General features: G+C 37.5%; 1 protein-coding gene across 3 annotated transcripts in view; it reads right to left on the bottom strand.

Moving 5' to 3' along the window:
* SH3BGRL2 (SH3 domain binding glutamate rich protein like 2) overlaps positions 1–22,993 on the bottom strand; it is a 94,434-nt gene that overhangs the window by 32,233 nt on the left and 39,208 nt on the right. For all 3 annotated transcript variants that reach the window (XM_072642666.1, XM_072642667.1, XM_072642665.1), the window contains exon 2: positions 1,965–2,150. In XM_072642666.1, the coding sequence (XP_072498767.1) occupies positions 1,965–2,150 (186 nt within the window). The remainder of the gene's footprint in view (positions 1–1,964; positions 2,151–22,993) is intronic.

The raw sequence follows: 22,993 nt of genomic DNA, 5'->3' as shown, positions 1-22,993 counted from the left end.
ACTTTGTGCACAGCAACAACCACAGTGTGTGAGAAATTTTTCTGGTAGACTTAGCACTTCATTGCGCTGCAAGGACTTAAAAAATTCCCAGTGATTTCTTGAGGCAAAATACCTTCCACATCCAGAGAAAGAACTATGGAACTGGATCACAGAATGAAGCAGACCATTTTCTTTTGTATTATATTTTGTTTTGTTTTGTGATTTATCCCATTCATTTTAATTCTTCTATGCAACATGACTAAGGTGAAAATGTATTTAACAGGAATGTATGTGTAAAACCTATATAAAATTGTACGCCATCTCAGGGACAGAGTGGGGAGGTAAGGGGGAATGAGGGGGAGGGAGCGGAAAAAAAATCTAAGATATATGGAAGTGATTGTAGAACACTGAAAACAAAAAATTTTAAAAAAAGAAAAGTTGGGAAAAAAAATTTATTGCTACCTTTTTGTTTTTGTATTGCCTGCATTTCCCAGTGTATCCCTCCCTTCTCTGATAGGGCTATCCATTAAAATAAAGAATAAAAAAGAGTAAAGGAAAAAAATTCAGCAAAATTAACTTAGATATTCAAAAGGTCTGTTATTTTATGCCCTCACCTCTGCAAAGGTCTTTTAAATCCATTCATTATCACAGAGGACACAGCTTTTGCAACTAAAGTCACCTTTCATTACATAAAACAGCAGAAGACTGGACCAGTAATCCAGCTACCAAAGAAAATACCAATCCATCTTAGAGTTTTGTGCTCCATTGTTCTAACTGCCCCTTGCCTTTTCTTCAAAATTATCATAAGTAATAAAGAACACACAGGTTTACATTGCCCTTTAATATTTGCATAACATTTCACGTAAATTTTTCATTTGGTGAACTCTGTTACATCCTGTTTCTCCACCCCAATGAGAATCAAATTACCTGTTTTAATGTGGACATCTTAACTCAACGGTCTTGTATATGTTTTTAAGCACTAGGCAACTTCCATCTCCTCCAGTTCATTTCTTCTTAAAGCTTTAGGGCAAAACTAATACTATGTCTAGGAAGACCTAAATTACTAATTAGAGAATGGGTACTGGGTCTTCTGTTATATGTAATTATATGGACCCAATATATTTCAAATGCTCATAAAGATGTCTGAAGAGGAGTTTGGTTTACAGTCGCTTCTTGATTATTCATACTAATGTAAAAGTAGAGAGGCAGAGTTAATTTCCTCCTGTCCTCAAAAGTCATTTATATTTATATATAAAATACAACCAGAAACACAGATAGATAGACACAAACACACACACTGTATTGCACACAGACCCTTCTCAGCTCAGCCCTATTTCTGTTCAAGGTATGAAACTAGCTGAGTACTAAAAAGAATACGGCTATTCACAAAGCAGAAAAGTTGAGAACCACTGTGAATATTTAATTTTTTTTTTTTTTTAACCAGAGCTTGATGTCATTTGGTATAGGGAACTCACTCTATGCCACACAGAATCTTAGACAACTGCCTGGAATACAGAGAGAGACTAAGTGACTTGACTAGGATCACACAGCTGGTGTGGCAGAGATGGGGCTTGAACCCAGGTCTTCTAAACTCTGAAGTCTGCTCTTTCTCATCTCTCAATCTATTTGTATATCTATGTATCTATCTACCTACCTATTTATATCTATCTATCAGGCTGTCTTTCTGTCTACCTACATCTGTCTGTCTGTCGGGCTAACTCTCTCTATCCATTTATCGATCCTTCCATCCATCCACATGCACACAGAGAAGAGGCAAGTCAGTATAGTGGATAGAGTACTGGCCAATGAAATAACATGTCCTGTTCAAATTATATATACAGATATAATACTCACATCTATGTTATATAAAATATTTTGTATATGCTGCATATCATACAGTATAGATAAAAATAAACATAAATAGTACTATATATAAAGGTACATATCTACCCAAAGTTTTGTAATATACCATTCTGGCTACTTACACCACAGTATCGATCTCCATTGAATATCTGTGGTGGCGTTGGATTGCCCTGAGCTGGTTTTTTTTCTGGAGGAATGTTCTTGTACATCCACTGTCTTTGCTCCTCCGACATTGTGATGTCTACCTCCTCAAATTCTATCTTGTTGGCTTCCAGAAAACGAACTACATCTTGCTGTTTCTTCTTTATCTAGAGAAAAAAGAGCAGCAAATGAGAAGAAATCTGAACAAGGGAAGGGATTTTTGTTTGTTTGTTTGGGGGAGACCTTTTGAATTTCATTCAAGATGAACTGAATTTAACTTCTTGGGGTAAGCTGTGCAGAGAATTAGTGAGTTAGGAAGTTAATATGCAAGGTAAACACAAGGGACATCTGAAGTAAGCTCCAGAATAGCTTTTTTTCAACTGGTTTTCTGAGATATATTTTAAGGTTCCTTGAAAGAAATGTACATTCTCTTTTTATCTGTAAATGACCTTTAGGTTCAAATCCAGCCTCACAGAGAGATATATGGCTATTTGTTATTATGAAAAGTCTCAGCTTCAGTATTTCTGTTAAAGACACCACCACCCTTACAGCTGCCAAATTGCTGTGAGTCAACTTTGGAATTATCCTCTCCTTTTCATTCTCCTTCTCCCTTACTTTCCCTCCAATATCCAAACAGTGATTCTACCTTCATAACATTTCAAATTGATCCCCTTCTCTCTACTCACGGTCACCACCCAGGTTCAGATGCTCATCATCACTCACTTTTACTACTACCATAGCTCCTAATTGATCCCTCTGCCTTCTCCAGTCCATCCTCCACAAAAAATGCCAACTAGAGTCCTAAAGCCAAGATCTGATCAATGATGCCACTCCTGAGTGCAAAGAAATCCAAGTGGCTCCTTATTACCTCCAAACTCCTATGTTTTGCTCTAAAAGAGCTTCACAATCTGATGCCAGTCTACTTCTCCAGTAAAATTACATATCACTCCCCTTCAGGGATGCTACATTCCAGCCAAAGTAGTCCACTTCTTGTCTCTCCCTTATGGCACTCTATGTCCCTCTTCTTGCTTTTCAATAAGCTTTCCTTCCCTACCCCTGTACCTGTAATGCCTTCTAGCCTCAATTTTATTTCTTAGGATCCCTAGTTTCTATAAAAGCTCCTTTTAAGTGCCATTTTTTCCACGGGAGTTTTCCTGACCTCCTCAGCTATTAATGCTCCCCCTGAAACTAACTATGCATATTGTATTTACTTATGTAGGTATGTGTTGTTTTCGTTTTTCACCAGAATAGAAGCTAGTTTTGTCTATGTATTTCTGGTGCCCAACAAAGTACCTGGCTCATAGTAGGTACTTTAATAAATGCTGATTTACTGATTAACTTCAAAATGGTAATATGATCAGGATAAATTCAAAAAACACCAGTGTACAACTTACAAAGTACTTTTACATTCAGTTCTTACAACCTTTTCCAGTAGAGAGGACACTGTTTACCATGAGGAAATAGAATGCAGAAGTTAAGTGATATTTTTAAAGGACCCACAGATTTCATAGAAACAGGGGAGCTAGGACTCAAGTCCACGTCTTCTGACTTCATTCCACACTATGCTTCCAGTGCTCTGTTGGGGGTCAGTGGGTGTTGGTGAGAACCTTTTCATCAACATTTTTCCCCTGAACAGCATAGCAACCACTCATGTTACTCTTACAGATATTTTTTTCATTAATTCACAGCAAAAAATTGTACTTTTAAAAGAAGAGAGGATGGAATCTCTAACAAAGTCTCACTAAATTATTAACCCTTTTCATTCCTCTAGTCTTCTATTACCTTTCTTAGTCACTAGGTGTCATCTGTACTCTTTTGCCAAAATCACCTACCTATTAACAGGGTCTTAAAATGTGTGTTCAGTTTTAAAATTTAGAAGTGCATATTAAAACATTTTGGACAGAGATAATATTTACTGTCCACATTAAGCAATGTATAAAGAACAAGACTTAACTTTCCATAATAACCCCACCAGGCTAACTTCCTCCAGTTTGTACCCATTTGTGTAGTTTAGGGCATCCAGAGAATCAGATAACTACTAACTAATCAATGTTCTAGGGGTGACCCTGAGAGGCTGGGTTTCTAGTACTGTTGTTCACGAGTTCCCACCAGTGTTCCCTATTTATCTGCAGCTAGTAGCACCAATTAGTTTTTAGAAAAGAATATTTACTCAGGGAGGTTCGCAAGCAGATACAAAAACATTCCTAAAAGCTGGAGCTACACCCTCCCCCTATATATATAAGATTCTTGGGTAGATCTTGGTAGAACAATGGTAGTGAAGCACAAATGTAGAGATGTGTGACTCAAGGATAAGTTAAAAGTGCCTGTTTACTGAAAGTCTTTTTCTCCCTTCTCATGAAGTTCCCCTTGTGTGTGGCTCTCTACTGGGCTCCAAGAGTTGTCTCTGTTGAGTTCATAGTTGAACTATGTTCAACTGAACAAAACCATGTTTTTGTGTCATGAGGCTTCTCACTTCCTGAAGTTGTTATTCTCAGATGGCTGTCATTCCACATCTGTCTGCTGCTTCCACTCTAGTGGCCACTACTACCAACTCTGGTCACTGGTGAAACCTCTCTGATGGGACCTCAGGATCTCCTAACCCCATACAATGGCCTGGAACTGGGAGAAGAAGATAGGAAGAAACTTTCTCCTCTCCCCAATAGACACCCTCTCAGGGGCTTGACTGGACTACTGCTGGCTTAAAGACTCCTTGTCTGGTTTGTTTCCTCAACTGGCTTGTTGTTTTGTAAACAAGCCCAGAGGTATTTCTGACTCAGGCAATCGCAAAATGTTTCCTGTGTAGCATCATTTGCGTTTATCCAAAGAGCAAAGCATTTTATTGCTCTGAAATTGATTAATGGCTTGTCCTGTCTAGCTTATACTAAGGAATGATTAATTCGATCAAGCAGTCTGGGATTTCTGGGGTTCTTCTGCACTGACACAGGCAGTCTGAAAACTCCTGAAAGGTGCCAAGAAAAATGGAACAATGAATCTCTAACAGTAGCTAAATATAATTGCTCAGGAAACTCATAAAACTTTTTTGAGATGGCTTGACTAGTATAAACATAGAGGTGGCACAGCGAATAAGGTGCTAGAATTGGAATCCAGAAAATATAGGTTAAAGTCCTGCCTCTGACACTAACTGTGAGATCGTGGGCAAATCATTAAATTTCTCTTAGGCTCAGGCAACTGCATATGACTATAATTTATAGACAACTGCAATCTGAATTGATGAAGAGATTTCTATATGGACAATCAAAATTATGGCACTGGTGCTTGATACTGAAGAATTAAGCAACATTCTAAAAGACTTCCTATCTTGTGCTCTGAAGCACGCAGTCATATAGTTGATTACAATTCATTCAAAAGGAAATTAGCCTTTGACGATTAGGAATAAGAGAACACATTTACAAACTGATATTAAAATAGTCATGCTATTAATAATGATACATGCCATACATAAAGAAATTTGAATGTTGTGACTGGTTTCCAAACCAGTGACTTAAGCAAAGACAAACAAGATAGTGTTATGGAATGTAATTTGTTTCATGTTCAATGGTACTGAAAATGGCATTAGAATAAGTATTATAAACCAGTGATGCTACTAATATTAATCCAGGTCTACATAGCTTTATGCAACTGAAACATTCCTACAAAGAACATCTAAGCCCAATTTTCATAAACAAGATGATTATTTTCTCATGACTAAAATATTTTTTAAGTACTTGATGGAAGGAACTGGGAAGGGAGGGCAAAGAAAGCTCTGAGAAAATAGTGAATCCTTTTAAAGTAAATATGAAAGTGTACTGAATTTTCTTTTTTAATTTATTTTTTATTTTTACACTTAAAAAAACCCAATTTCTCCCACTCTCTGACTCTTCTCTCACCTATTTGAAAAGGCAAGCAATATGGTATCAATTAAATATATGACATCATACAAAACATATTTCTATATTAGCCATGTTGCAAAAAGCAAGAAAAATAGAGAAAAGGAAAAAATTATACTTCAACTTAACTCAGACTTCATCAACTTTCTGGAGGCAGACAGCATTTTTCATCACAAGGGCTTTAAAATAGTCATGGACAGAGTAGCTAAATCTTTCACAGTTGATCATCATTACATACAATACTGTTTTTACTATTGTTACAATAATCTGATTCTGCCCATGTCACTCTGTATCAATTTATCCTGCTTGTTATTTCTTATAGCACAATAGTATTCCATCACAATTATTATCACAACTTGTTCAGCCATTCCCCAACTGATCAACATTCCTTCAGTTTCCAATTTTTTTCCACCACAAAAAGAACTGCTAGAAATATTTGTGTACATATAAATCCTTTTCCTTTTTCTTTTATCTCTGGAATACAGACCTAGTAGTGGTATTGAGGGGTCAAAGGGTATCCACAATTTATAGTTCCAAATTGTTCCTCAGAATGGTTGGACTAGTTCACAACTCCACCAACACTGTATTAGCAGCACTACTTTTCCAGATCTCCTCCAGCATTTGTCATTTTTCTTCTCTGTTTTGTTAGTCAATCAGAGCTGTTTTAATTTGCATTTATCTAAGCAACAGTGATTTAGAGCATTTTTATATGACTATAGATAGATGTGATTTCTTATGAAAACTTCCTGTTCATATTTTTTGACCATATTCCCAACTGGGGAATGCTCCTATTTTTGTAAATTTGACTCAGTTTCCTAAATAGTTAAGAAATAAGTTCTTTATCATAGAAACCTACTGTAAAACGTTTTCCTAGTTTCCAGCTTTCCTTCTAATTTTGGCTACACTGGTTTTTGTCTGTGCAAAATCTTTTTAATCAGGCATAGTCAAAATTATCTATCATACTTTCTACGGTCATCTCTATCTCATTTGGTCAGAAACTCTTCTCTTATTCACAAATTTGAGGCAAAATTTTCCATTCTCCTCTAATTTGTTTATGAAATCATCATTTATGTTTAAATCATGTACCCATTTTGACATTATCATGATGTACGGCATGAGATGTTGGTCTATGCCAAAATTCTGCCAAACTGCTTTCCAGTTTTCCCAGAAATTTTTGTCAAATAATGAGTTCCTGTCCCAAAAACTTGATCTTTGAATTTATCAAAGATTACTATGACCATTTGCTACTAAGTATTATATACTTAATCTATTCCACTGATTCACAGCTCTTATTTCTTAGCCAGTACCAGATTGTTTTTGATGATTATCACCTTATAATATAGTCTGAAAACTGGTACTACTAAACTGCCTTGATTCACATTTTGTTTATTAATTACCTTGATATTCTCGATCTTTTTTTGCTTAAGTGCCGAATTTTGTTATTTTTTTTCTAGTTCTATAAAATAATTCTTTGGTGGTTATATTGGTATGACACTGAAAAACTAAATAAATTTACGTAGAATTGTCGTCTTTATTATATTGGCTCTGCCTGCCCATGAGCAATTAAGATTTCTCCAGTTGTTTAGATCTGTCTTTATTTTGGGAAAAAAGTATTTTGCAATCACATTCATATCATTTCTGGTTTTGTTTTGGTATTTTATAGTATCTGTAGCTATTTTAAATAGAATTTCTCTTTCCATCTCTTCCTGCTAGGTTTTGATGGCAATATATAGAAATGCTGATGATTTATGCGGGTTTATGGTATATTCTGTAACTTTACTAAAACTATTCACTGTTTCCACTATTAGTTGACTCTCTAAGGATACCATCACATCATCTGCAGAGTGACAGTTTTGTTTTCTCATTGTCTATTTCTATTTCTTCAGTTTCTTTTTCTTGTATTATTGCCATAGCTAGCATTTCTAATATGATACTGAATAAAAGTGGTGATAATGGACATCATTACTTCACCCCTGACCTTACTCCATTACAGATGATGCTTGCTCTTGATTTTAGATAGATATTACTTATCATTTTAAGAAAAGCTCCACTGATTCCTATGCTTCCTAGTGTTTTTGTGGACATGGTGTTTTGTCAAAAGTTTTTTCTGCACCCTTTAAGATAATCATATGATTTTTGTTGTTGATATGGTTAATTATGCTTATAGTTCTCCTAAAATTGAACCAGCCCTACATTCCTGGTATAAAATCCACCTGGGCAATGAATTTTCTGATAAAACTATCACTTAAACAATGTAAAACTTAGTAGAATACAAGATGCTATGGAAGCGAGGGCACTAGTAATTATAGAAATCAAGAAAGGCTTCATGTAGAAGATGATGTCTGAACTGCATGTTAAAGGAACAGAGGGAAACTGAGACAGAGGTAAGGATGGAATGAACAACCTCGTATTTCTAGTGGATTTAGAACAATAGGTGAGATGTCTTTTTAAAGTTAGGAGACCTCTCCCTTCTTAGCCAAACTTCACATTTCATCACCTGACAGACTTCTGTCATCAAGTTTGTTTTCACTAATTAGGAAAAAGAAAGTTGTTAAAACAACAACAATAATGAGACAGAAGAAAGTCAGGATGAAATAAAATCATCAAAGAGGCAAGATCAGAGAAGAGAGTTTTAAAAGTTTATTTACTAAAATGACATCGAGGAAAGAAGATTAGTCATGCTGGTAGGCCTTGTTCCAGGTGCCTGCTGAAACGAATACACCTTGAAATGAATTTGCCTATTTTGAACATCAGTTAAAGGAGGAGTTGTCTTGAAGAGAGATATGGAGTAGCTTGACAGAGCTGTTAAAGCATGCTGACTCATGAACATAAAGGAACCACCCATTATACTTGGCATTCAAAAACTGAATTCTTTAAAGGGGTCTGAAATAAGGCAAGAAGTCCTTAAAGCCTCAATGGGATATCAGAAATGCCCTAGGAAAATTATAAAAAATTATAGGATAACAGGACAGGAAGGGAAATTAGAGATCATGTAATTAAATGTTCTTAATAAGAAGGAACAGAGCCTCTGTTCAGTCCCCCAGACTTAAGTGACTTGATCAAAATTACACAGCTAGTGACTGGTTATGCCAAGATAGCTATTTCCCAAGAAAATGGGTAGGAAGAAACATGAAGCACTCCAGTTTTTGTCATCAGTTAGGGGTAAACTGAAGGATTCCAAGCTACTTACCCATAAAAACTCTCAAGGTTAAAACTGAGGATTCTTGTTCTACTACGTTAGCAGACTCAGAAGGTAGATCTGTGCTACCTTGATTATTACCATTTTCACTTCCTGGTTGAGGACATTGACTATTTTTTTTACTAATGATTATAAACCATGCAGTGAGTATATATATTGATATGGTGAAATAACTTATGAGAGGAAGATTTCCATGGAGTTGATGAACCATCAATGGGGGAACCATAGGTTAGTAAGAATATCAATAAGCTGTAAAATGTCCACATAATGGTGAGGGGATCAAGGGCCTTAAGATCATAGCATATAAGGTTCGACTGAAGGAAACAGGGATGACTAGCCTGGATAAGAGAAGATATGGGAGAAGGGAGCATAATTGTCTTTAAGCATTTATTTGAAAGATGGTAATGTGGAAGAAGGATTCCGCTTGTCCTATTTTGCTCCAGAAAACAGAATTAGAATTAATGGATGGAAGTGTCAGAGGGGTGAATTTTGACTTAATGTAAAGAAAAACTTAGTAATTGGTGCTTTAAAAAGTGAAATGGGATGACTAAGAAATTATAGTGACTGTCAGTGTTACCATGGGTGAATTTTCCTCACTAGTGGTCTTCAAGTAATGGTTGAATGAGCACTTGTCAGGTACACTGTACAGGAGATTTTTGTTTAGGTATTAATGCTGATTTAGTAGAGTGGGTACAAAATTGTCCTACTCCTGACACCTACTGACTGTATGACCCTCTACAAGTCACTTAATCATCACCCACCTCTCGGTGTCCCAGGTAACTCTCAAGGATTTTAAGATGTAGAATCTGCACTGGTAAAGAGACTGCTTCCTTGGGAGCTCCAAACCAATAAAATGACAGGTCCAGTAAAAAAAAATGGGTTGAAGTAGGGGGCTTTTCAGGTCTGAGACTGGTGATTTGGGGAAGTTATGAAGAGGAACTACAAAGGGTAGGCCAGTTATGTCAGTGAAAGTGCCTATAGTGATGAGACCATGAATCTAGAGTATCAAAGTAAGTAAGCTAAATTCATACACACACACACACACACACACACACACACACACACACACACACTGAAATTATATGTTCAAATACAACTTTACCAAAAGGATGCATTCCCTAAAATTTAAGGATGGCAGTTCTGCAAATTAGTTATCTTTAAAGTGCTAAGAGAATTTATTCTAGAAAGGAATCCTAGGATTCCTAGTGAACAAGGACCCCCTAACTGACTTTCTGGTTAAACTCTGATTTTCAAATATTGACGTGCTTAGTCATAACTGTATTTGATTATTTATGTACATATACAGTTTCTCAGAGATACGTCAGAGAATACTGACAGCTCATGATAAAATTTAGAAAAAACTTCTATTAAACCAGTTTTTTTTAAAGCATCATTTCCAGCAACATTTTTTCATTTAACAAATATTTACTGAGTGCCTGAAGTCCTGGACACAGATGTGATTCTAAAACTACAAAAACACTTTTGGATCAAAAAACAGGGAGAGATTTCTTTCTTTTGAGAACTAAGGATTTTAGCTAGGTCTTAAAGGATGCAAAAGAATTAGAAAAGTGGGACTAGGGATGGGGGAAAGAAGGGCACTCTAAGTGCAAGGAATAACACGGATAAAGGCTTAGTAAAACAAACGGGCATATTTGAGGAACAAGTAGCTAAGTCAGGCTAAAAATAACGGGATATGAGTACCAAAGGCAAACTGAGTCCAAAATGTGAAAAACCTGCAATACTAAGTGAAGGAACCGAGGCTTTATTATGCAGGAAACAGAGAGTCATTATATCCCATCTCTCTTTTCTAAGGCAAAAATGGCATTTTTTTTACTATACTTTTTTTAAAAGGAAAGAAGCATTTATTACTATGTACCAGTCACAGTAGGTGGGTATTTGATAAATGTCTATTGAGTTGATCATTCTAATCTCTGGCAGTTACAGAAATCTACAATGCCAGAACAATGAACACTAAAAAGGAACTACTGTGTACATCTAAGAAAAGTAGGTCCCCAACTTTCAGAAACATATCACATAGTAACACAGAAACAATGGTCTGGATACCAAGAAAATCCTCTTTCACAAAGGAAATCATATTAACTATGAAAAAATGTTTAAAAGATAATAATAATTATATCACTGCAAAGAAGGTTTAAGCCAAACCTAAGGATAAAACTGAATGAGGAATAATTTTTGAATGCTTTGGTTAGAGTAAGCTGAGAATGTAGATGAAGACTTTCATGGAAATGAAAGGGGCTCTGAGAACTTTCAAAGGCTTTAGAGACTGATAGCCCTGGTTCTTCATGTTGTCCCAATTTCACTTCAAAACTCATGGCTTCCCTTTTCTTTCGCCTCTTCAGTCATGATCTGAATTGCTTTCTGACTTATCACTGAATGGGAAGAAAAGAGCATTTTCTGAGGTTAAGTAAAAAGCATTTGAAAGAAAGAGTGAGGAAGGAGAGTAAGGTTAAAGAGGACGTGTTCATACATGCACCAAAGAGATTGTGAAAGCAGAATTAATTAACTGAACTATAACTAAGAAGAGCAGAGGAAATCAGGAGCATCGTGTTTGTACTGCCTGTGTTCATCTTTTGTTGCCAAAGAAGACCATGACATGAAAGAAATAATGACATGACTTGCACTTGACCTTGTTTTGAGGGAGGGAGGGCTGTGCAGGTCAACAGCCTCACTTCTCTTCCTGAGCCATCTGGGTCCAGTGACCAGATCAATCCCTTTGGGGTAAAAAGAAAAGAAGTTGCAGGGAAGAGATGCTGGAACTGGGACAGGTCACCATACCAGTCCTCATTGGGTAGTACTGTCAGTCCAGTACATTTTGGTTGGTACCTGGAAAGGGTCTTCCACTTAGAACATGTGTTAAATATTAAGAAAGTTCTATTAGATGCTGATAAAAGTGAAGAAGACAGAATCACAGCAATCACAGAATTCCAAGTCTGTCCCTTCCCTAACCCACCTTCCTCATAACTGCCAAAGTGATTCTGTTACAGCTCAGGCTTGACCGTATCACACCTTATCACACTTAACAAACTTCCTGCTGCCTCTAAGACAAAATGTACACTTCTCTGTTTGGCATCTGGTGTCCTTCATGGCCTCTATACTGCCTCCCTCAGTAAACTCCAAGGTCCAACCAAACTGATCTTGCCGTTCTTTATACTGGACGCTCCATTTCTTAGCATTTGCACCTGCTGACATCTCGGCCTGAAATGAACTCCCTCACTCCTTATCCTAGGCTCCTGAAATCCCTAGCCTGCAGCACCACCTTCGACAGGCAGCCTTTCCTGATTCCCCCAGAGGCTACTGCCTTCTCTCTAAAAAGTTACCTTGTATTTATTTTATATAGACTGTGCATACACTTAGATTAGCTCCAAGAGGGCAGGGACTGTTTTATTTTGTCTTTGTAGCACAGTGCCTGGTACATTGTAGCTGCTTAATAAATGCTTATCGATCAGTGGATTACAATGGCCAGAAAAAACATTTATAAGTCAAGTGTTCATAATCCAGGAGGTGCCTACAATATCACTAAAAATACAACCAAAGTTGTTTGGCAGAAATGCAATGAGTCCCCTTCTCCCCAAGATGTGATGTTAGTGGAGGGTAGGGAAGAACATTTTTTCTGGCAAGGTGAGGGATGAAAAAGGAGAGATTATGTTGATTTGGCCCTAGCCAGAGGATTTTAATGGGGTGAGCCTCCCCAGGTGGCATTCCTGGTTCCTTTTGCTTCTTTGTGTTTCCTTCCCTTTGGTGGGTGGCCTTATGAGTTTGAAAGGCTTACAACTCTATGAGCTGTGATAGCATTATATTTAATTATCATGCAAGAGGAACCACCATGACATCTTACTGTCCTTCCTCCCCCTATCCCGGATCACACTGGCCATCCTGAAACTATTTCCTCTTTTAAAAGGAGTCAGTTTCTAGCTCAGTAGCAAATCAAGGGATTCTCAGCAGGTTAAGTCAAATATCTTATGCTGCAGAATAACATGGTGGACAGGAAGCAGTTAAAGAACATCTATGCACAGGAGTGGGAGAAGGAATCATCTACATAGAAAGAATAAACCTAGCAATTTTAAATTTGCTTACTGACAATTTAGGAATACAAATTTATCTTATAAGGTAAGGTATCTTAACTCCTGAGAAATTTTTTCTACCTATGACTAACACAACATAAGAGCTGCTATTTACAAAGTACTTCAAGCTTTACAAAATGTTTCACATATGTTATTTGATCATTTGATCTTCACAACAAACCTGTGATGAGGTAGGTACTAGAGTTATTAGTATTTCCATTCTTTTAGATAATGAAAATGAGACCCAGAAAGTTAAGTGATTTTCCCATGACCATGTAAGTAGTAACTGTCAAAGGCAGTATCAAGCAAAGGTCTTTTCCAGCTCCAGTGCCAGTTCTCCAGTGAGTCTACGTTGCCTAATTGTCTTGCTACCTCGGAAAATAAAGATGTTTCTGAGCTGAGCCACCAGGCAGACACCAAATGTGATTCACCTCAAGTTGAAACACTGAAATGTTCTGCTTTTGTTCCGAAGTGAAGATCATGCTGAACCATATGGACAAAGACACAATCATCACAGATAAAGATTAAGACTGTGCAGATTTTTGACATATAGATATTACCCAATTAAAGAGGAGTAGCTCTTTTCATTGTACTATATTCTTTTTTCTGCTTGGTTCATAGAAAACACTAATGATGGAAAGTAACTTCAACCAATGAGGGGCTTTACACTCAATATGAAGAATAATTACCAAATAGTAAGGTATAAGTTATTAAAGGTTATCTCAAAATAAATATTCAGGATTCCTTCCCAATCTAAGAAAGGCTTTAATTCAAATCACATCATAGGACCATAGATCTAGAGTTGGGAAGGAACCCCAGAGGTCAACTAGTCCAACTGTCTCAATCAATCAGTTAACAAGCATTTCCCATGTGCCAGACATTGTGCTAGGGGCTGGGGAAACAAAGATGAAAATCAGCTCTCCTCTATAGGAGCTCAAACTGAACTGAGGTTAGCATAGAGCCTGGCACCCAGTAGGTTCTAAAAATATGCTAGCTGACTGACTGACAGCATGTACAGATAGAAGTATATACAAAACCGATGCAAGAAATGAGGACAGGGGCAGGGAAGAAGAAACTGGAAGGTAGAGGGAATAGGTATTTTACACGTGGGGAAACCAAGGCCCGGGGAGGTTGTTAGTCAGTCAAGTCATAGGTGATAATAGTCAGAGACCAAATTCTAGTATCAGAAGGTGAAGCAGACATGGCAAGAACATAAGATAAACATGGACCTCTCAAACCTAGATAGTGCATGAGTCCAAAGAACCTTTCTCATTATAGTATACCAAGATTATCAAATGGAGGACCATAAAGTCCAGCTTTCCACACCTCTTTGAAGTGACTAAATCATCCAGTTCAGTAAAAAAAAAAAAAGGAGTGGATTGGATTAGGCTTTAGGGAAAATTACCTTCTATTTTCAACTTCACTTCTGATCTGGGAGATTTCACAATTAGGGTCTCTTTTACCTAATCTGCAAAGGGAGATTAACAATCCCAGTTTTTCTCTTCATTAATAACCTGACAGAGGATCACTCTAGGGCAGGGGTGAGGAAACCTGCAGCCTTGAGGTCAGATGTGCCCTTCTAGGTCCTAGGGCGAGGCCTTTTGAGTCCAAGTTTCACAGAGCAAATCCTTTTATTTAAGGGGATTTGTTTTGTGAAGTTTGGATTCAGTCAGAGGGCCACATTTGGGGACCTCGAGGCTCACAAGTGGCCCTGAGGCCTCAGATTCCCCACTCGAACTACAGCGGTTCCACACAAATGCAAAGTACTGAGTGGTAGTTATTTCAAGAACAAGCGGACATCCTTCCTTCCTGGCCAAGAACAGCAGAGGACTGTAATAAAATAACCTAAAATCACGTAATCTGATAGCAAATTATTATTTCATGTCTAACAGTGAATTTTTAGTTAAAGAATAAACTAAATAAACTATTGACCAATTATATGGAACATCATCAAATGGCATTAAAAGTATCAGATAAGCTGAAAATAATCACTGCTTGAAATAAATGCACAAAATATAAAACCACTCAGTTCTGAAAATGCAGTTACTCCAATTGTAATTCTTGTTCATTGTTAACTTTCTAGGATCCTTTAAATAAGAAAATGCTAGATAGCACCTAAGTACTGTGTCTGGTTTCTTTTCCAGTTTATCTTGCTGGAAAGCAGATACCAGGTCATTTAGCCAAAGGTAACAGCCAAACTGTGTAACTTTCAAGAAACCAGCCTATGAGAACAGTGGGGATGACAGTATAAAGACAGACCACAAGAATGCACGAGTATTTTAGAAAGAACAGTGATATACATGCTGGGCTTAATTTGAACCATTGGATTATCAGGCCCTACAAGGACAGGGCCAGGATCTGGACCTATGAGTTCCCTGGTATAGGGAATTGCCTGATGAGAAAACTTCCTCTACCAATGCAGGTCAGCACATATTCTGTACTTAGGATCTTAAGAATGTCCTAGAACACTGAAAGGTTGAGCAAATCGCCCTGGGTCACACAGCCAATAGGAATCAGAGGTTACACTGGAACTCAGATGATCCTTGCTTGAAAGTTGCCTCTGTATCCACTATGCCATACTGCTTTTAGGCCTTATAAAAACATTATTGTGCTTAAAGCATTTTGGTTCTTTTTCTTTGCTTGAGTTGCTTTTACAGTACAGCATACTTAATGAATTTAGATACAACTAAAATATAATACAGATCATCTAACACAAGGGTTTCCAGATTTTAAAAGTCATAACAACTATTGATTTTTTAAAAATCACAAAACCTTGTTCAATTTATTGGTGTTGGAGGTCAGCACAGAGGTTAGGGCAGAAGAGTTAAATCTGACAATCATCAGCATAGAGATGATAAATCCATGGGAGCTGAGGAGATCACCAAGTAAGGTTGAATAGAGGATGAAGGGAGGAAGACCCAAGGCAGAACATTTAATATTTCAAAAGGGTCCATGGGGCAGCAAAGTGACCAGGTGGAGAGAGTGCCAGTTTTTGGAGTCAGGAAGACTCATCTTCCTGAGTTCAAATCTGGCCTCAGATACCAGCTGTGTGACCATGGACAAATAATTTAACCCTGCTTGCACAGGTCACAAAGATCTGGACATGACCGAAAAATGACTGAACCAAAAGTGATTTGTACAGGATAGGATCTGGGTTCAAATGTTGGTTATGCTGCTTTGTTAACTGGTAGAGCTCATTTCACTTTTGAGGGCCTCAGTTTCCTTATCTGTAACATAAAGCGCTTTATATGGCTTGCAAGGTCCATTTTAGCTCAAGAGCTATGATATTATGGTTTCTAAGTTCTCTTCCAAATCTAAGTAATATCATTTTTGCCTTGGATTCCCTCCAGCAGCGTACACTGAATCTTCTTTCATGCCTGAACAAAACTGTTTTATTGTTATAATTAAAATCATTCAACATCTGGTGAAAAACTTTCTTGTGATCAGCCTAATGGAAAAGCCTCTTTTCAGAAGACAGATGTTGCTGTTCAGTCATCTCAGTCATACCCAACTCTTCATGACCCCATTTAGGGTTTTCTTGGCAAAGATACCTGGAGTGGTTTTCCATTTCCTTCTCCACCTCATTTTACAAATATGGGAATGGAGACAAATAGGGTTAAGTGACTTGCCCAGGGTCACACAACTAGTAAAGTATCTGATCTTTATCCACTTTACCACATAGCTGTCCTCAGAAGATAAACAGGTGGTTCCCTTGATGGGACTGCACTCAAAAATCTAGCTTGGTATTACTGTAACTTGTGTTCTCCTGACATTGCCTTCAAAGACATAGGGTCACCTCCACCACCTGATGAGCTCTGCAATAGGTCTTTAGAGAAGATAATGATATACAGCAATAGCAAATTCATTCGGTTAGAAATTTTTAAGGACCCACTAGCTGCAAGTGCTGTGCCACCTACTTTATGGTGAATTCATGATATTCAGAACTGAAGAGACTTCAGAAATCACCTAGTACTGATGAGGTATGGGCCCTAGAAACCACATACACACACTTTGAACTTCCCCTGAACTTTCCCACATGGCCGTGGCATTAGCCTGAGGTTCATCTCAGTATGATTCTTTCAACTGTCTGAACATTTTGGGTTTGACTCTGCCTCAATCTCTAATTCTGTTACCTCTAACCTAGCCCAGCCTTTCAATGACTGTTACCTCTGGATCACCCAGGCCACTTCCCACCCTTCCCATCCTGAATCCCATCTAGAGGCCTTCTCTGTTATCTCTGAGTCACTCCAGCCTATTGGCTACCAGTAGATCCCACTCAAATTTTCCCAAAAGTTATTTTTCCCTTATAAAAGAGGTGAGTCTCATTCACTGAAGGTACTGATTCTTAAAAGTCCTGTCTGTTTGTATTGGCAGAAACAATAAACCTTGGCTCAGACTGAAAGAAGGCTTGAGTGGAATTCTTACAAGGCAGGACCCGCTTCTTTTGCCTTTGAATTTCAGGGTTCCCAGCACCCCTAGACTGCAACAGTCCTAATCATTCCCTTTCCCCTCATCAAACAATAGAAGCAACAGAAGCCTAGGAAAATGACTTATCCAAGGTCACACAAATAATGTCAAAGATGGGGTTATACCCAGGGTCCTCTAACTCCAGAGCCTTCCTGTGTCACTATCTCATAAATGACAGGTCTCTATTGCCAGCTTTCAAAATTGTGTAGTTTGCTTCTGTCCTTGTTTTAGGATCCTTAACCAGCCATTCATTCAACAGCATTCATTCACTTGACTGTTGGAAAACTGTGCCAAACAGGCCCCCAGCATATTTTTGGAAAGAAGAATGTTACAGTCCTATTAGAACCTAAATTCCTTCAAGACTGGCCCTATCTTCACTTTTGTGTTTGTAACCCTGATGCCTAAAATAGCGTTGGCCCTTAGAAGCCAATCAATAAATGCTTGATGAGTTAAACTGAAATGATTATTTCTCCCTTTTCAGGTTCTGTAAGCACAAAGGCCTGGCTACTCAGACCAAAGCTATCCTCCTTTCCCTATCTGTCTGCATATGAGGGAGAGTGAGGGGAGAGGCAAAGGGGAGAGGGAACCCAGTGGGACAGGGGGAGTTTTTCAAAAACCAGTCCTAGCTTTCGAAAGACATGCACAGTGCAGTGAACCGTCCAGCTTCCATCTCCGGCTTGTTTTTGAAAGAGAAATGCCACAGTCAAATGTGTCTGAACATGAAAGTGTTTCATGTGCATTCAAAAACAAAAGCAAAGGCCCTATATGGGATGGCACTATGCAGTCAATAAATCAATAAAGTAATCCTGCAGAGAAAATGGATTTAGGGGCTAGTACCATTGTTTGGTTTATTTATGTATGGATACTGCAGAGGAGATAATTTTAAGTTTGCTTTCTATCTTCTAGAGTCTAATTGAACAAATATTTACTAAGTACAGATTATGTAGAGCTAGTCAATAAAGATTAAGCACCTACTATGTGCTAAGGGTTAGACTACAAAGAAAGGTTAACAACAGCTCCGATCCTAGTGCAGAATGAGGACCCTGTGGCAGACAGAGGAGCTATGGAGTTTGAGTAAGACTTAGTTCCTTTCCTTACCTCACCAGCTCACTGTCTAATAGGGTAATATGTCACATGTGGATAACAGCCGATGATTTAATGAGATGTATGTGGGTCTTTGAATGCTCTTAGGAATAAAACAGCTCTAAATTCCAAGTAGGTCCCTCTCAGCTCTGCTCAAAACCTATGAGCCTAGTTCAAAGTCTGCCACTACGGTTACTTCAGTTCTGTGGGTCTGTTTCCTGTCATTAGAGGATCACAGATTTAGAGCTGGAAGGGACCTTGAAAGTCATCTGGTCCAATACTTTAATTTCACAGATGAAGAAACTAAGACTGAGAAAGTGACTGGCTCAGGGGTTCTTAACCCGATATAAGTGAATAAAATTTTTTTTTAATTACTACTTGAATATGATATATTTTCTTTGTATTTTATTTTGTATTTAAAAAATCTTATTTTTACAACAAATTTCTCCAGACTGTCAAAGGATTCCTGGATTCATGGCACAAAAAAAATGTTAAGAAATCTTAAACTAATGATTTTTAAGATTTCTTAGAGCTCTAGATTGCTAAGATAGTGATTCTTCAGATTCAACATAAATAGCAAAACATATTCTTTATTTAATTTTTTTTAAAAACCTGTTATTCAGGCTACTATATTCATAAAAATGACATTTAGGAATGGAGTATTGATAATCACTGCAATAACAGCCTACATTTACATAGTTTGTGAAGCACTTTACACATTTCATTGCATCCTCAGGGTAACTCTCATTGAGCAGTGCAAATATTCTCCTCATTTTACATATAAGGAAACTGAGACACAAAAAAATTAAGTGATTTGCCCAAGGTCATACACCTAATAAATGTGGAGTTGGGCTTCAAGCCTAGGTGTCGTGACTCCAGTGCCAACAACATATAAAACCTGTGCCACCTTTTCCACTCAAGTCTAATGGAATTATGTATAGTCTATAATCACAATTCTCCTTATTAATTCATTGACTTCAAATCGACATAAATGGTTTTCCCCTAATTGATGTAACTTAATAGCTAATCTACATATGGCATAATATTTACCATTATTGTACATCATCTTCTAATAAATTTACATCTGATAATTTTATTTGCTCTGCAAGGAAGCTGTCTGACAAATTAATCTGGGGGAATGTAGAAGGTGATGTGAAAATGCTTATGATGATGCATGCCTGTATCCCAGCTCTGGGGATCTCATGAACAAGAAAGTTCTGAGTAAGGGTGGATTATTCTGACCAGGTACCCAAACTAAATTTGGTATTAATATGTTGAGCCCCTAGAAGTGAGAGGCCACCAGGCTGCCTCTGGAAGGACAAATCAGTCCAGCTCTAAAATAGAGTAGGACAGCTCCTGTGTGAACCATAGTGGAACTGGGCCCATGAGTAGCTCCTGTACTTCCAGCCTGAGTGAGATAGGGAGACCTAGTCTTAATAAAACCAATAAAAGAAAAAAAATGAAAATTTCAGGTTAGGAACTTATAGAAAACTGGTGGTTCCAACACTTACAAAAATCTATGTATATGTATGTGTGTCTATACATCCATCCATATAAATATAGATATAGATATTTAAAAATTTTTGTATGTCTGTCACACATTGTGTGACTCTGGGCAAGTCACGTCACCTTTCAGTGTTCTAAGACAATCTTCAGCCACTATCACCTTAACTAGTGGAAGGAATTTCCTCACCTGGAACATCCCTATACAAATGAAATCATAGATCTAGTCCCAATTCCTATATCTACAAATACATCTAAAGATACATGCAGAGATAGTTAAAAATTGACTTCCTATTAATTGGGAATATTTTTCTTGATGAATCTTTAAGAGCAAGATTGAGTTTTAGATTTAGAGTAAACAGACACAAATATATTAGAACTTCTATTAAAAAATGTACACAACTGTTTCTCTAAGAAATGTTCTGATTTCACACTCCACCCACTCACCTTCCATAGATTACAATTATTTTCTCATTTTGGATGGTCCTTTTCCCCCATATTACACATCAAAGTCTATCTTCCCGCTGTGTACCACCTCCAGATCATGCATCTGATGAAAAGAAAAAACTGTGCCTTGGAACTCTGTCTCATTAATTTATCACCAGAATAACTGAGCATCCTTATAGTTTTAGTTACTCCTTAATTATTTCAACAATTCCATTCACACCTCCACTTAGGATGTGCTATTTCTATTCAACCAGTTTCTATCCTAACCACTCGGGACCATTCCAACAATCAAACACTACCTTAAGGAGTTGGATGCTACCTGACATACATAAAAATTACCCTAGAAGCTGCCAAAACTATGCAAGAAAAACCATGCACAAAACTACCATATCACCTCCAAAGGCCAGTGACTAGCTCCAGCAACTAATCAAGAACCTCTATCTGAACAGACAACTAGTAACCATAACAACAACTAGCCCAGGGGTGGGGAACCTGCAGCTTTGAGGCCACATGTGGCATTCTGGATCCTTAAGCCTTTTGACTGAATCCAAATTTTATAGAACAAATCCTTAAAAGGATAGTGCAGGTTCCCCACCGCTGAACTAGCATTTGCATAGTGTTAAAACATAAGTGTGTTTAGCAAACACTCTACAACTATTGCATTTTATACACACAACAAATGAGATAATAAATGTAAAATGCTTAGCACAGTGCTACAGGAATATTATTATTGTCATAGAAATGATAATTTACAACAAGATTTGGTACTTTATGATAGTAGTACATAAGCTACAATTATTTTCATTGTGGTCATTTGCTTACTATGAGTGTTGCAAAGTTATAGGGACAAATAACCCATTAACATTTCCATTCCAATCACAATAAAACCAACTTCCCTGATGCCCTTACTTGGCTTTCCAAGGGGAACCTATGAATTCAATAAGCTACAATTTTCATTCATCTTCTGATTTAGTCTATCACAAGAATACTGATACGGTTCAGCTATCCTAGCAGCATGTCAATTACTTGGTCACTGGACAACATCCCAAATTTAGAGTACTTATAGGTCCAGCAGATAATCTAAAACTTATAACTCTTAGAACCCTTCCTCCCTTTTCCAACTATTCCACCACCACCTGTAGAAGGGGTGGAACAGGATTGAGGGTTATTTTTAAAACTGTTCTTTGCTCAATGTTGTTGATATGTATGATACTGACATAGAAGGAAAACCACAGTATATTTAATTCAATATAGTTAACCAATTCAACTAAACCAACACAATGTTCTGTTTGGCCTGAGGGGACCAAACCAGAGAGCCTGAATTTTCCATGCTAGTCACAATTGTAAATATTCTGTTCTGCTGTCCCCATAAACATTTAAAATGTATCAAGAATTCCAATATTTCACCAAATAGTAACTGGATAAATCATGTCCGTAAGCACTGGGACACAAAAACCATATAAATCACTGAAGCCTGAAAGTTACAAAAGATAATCACAGGCTGAAAAAATGTAAAGATTATCCATGAAAATGCATACTGATAGTTCACCTCACAGGATGTATGCCTATGATATGAAGAGCAGGATGTAGCAGAGATGATCAGGGTTTTCTAGCCATAAAGCCTTCAAACCTTCTACTGCATTTGGCAATAAGCCTGCAAAATTCTGACAGCAAGGCAAAGCTGATTGACTGTAATATGAGGCGATAAAGATGGTAAACGTTTCCAGGCTCCACTGCATTCATTTATTTTGCGGCTTGGTGGGCCCTACCAGGGCTTGTGCTCTACTGACCTAACCTTCAAGAACCCAGGGTCACCTCTAATTCATGAGGAGGTATCAGAGCGGGACTTTAGCAGAGGTCAATGATTATCACCACTCTTAAAAGAAATTAAATACATTAAAACCTTTTTTTCACTCATAATTATAACAAAATAAGTTATTTCTATGGCTCTAAAAATCTCAACTAGAATCTTAAGTAAACAGAGTCTCTATCTCTGTGTTCAATTTAGTAGCATACATATTTCTGAAATGAAAGAAAATGAAGGCAGCCCTTATGCAAGTAAGATATGCAAATCTGTGAAATTTTCTATATTGTATCTGTGTCCAGTCAATTCAATGTGCAATCCTAAGCTAATGAGGCCAAGGTTGTGGATTTGATCCTCTTTGAGTCCATCTGACTTTGCCATGTGCCAAGGCAACAAACTACACCAGTTATTCTAGAATGTGTGCCACCAGTCAAGAAAGAAAGGGAGTTCTGTGTAAATTTATCTCTACTATTTTTAAAAGCTGGCAGGGTATATGTCCAAAGATTTTCACAGCATGGTATGTAATAACAAAAAAACC

Source organism: Notamacropus eugenii, chromosome 2, assembly GCF_028372415.1.
Source record: "Notamacropus eugenii isolate mMacEug1 chromosome 2, mMacEug1.pri_v2, whole genome shotgun sequence".
In the NCBI taxonomy this organism is placed as follows: Eukaryota; Metazoa; Chordata; class Mammalia; order Diprotodontia; family Macropodidae; genus Notamacropus; species Notamacropus eugenii.
Note: the sequence above shows the minus strand (reverse complement) of the source record. Positions and strands in the feature narration are given on the sequence as shown.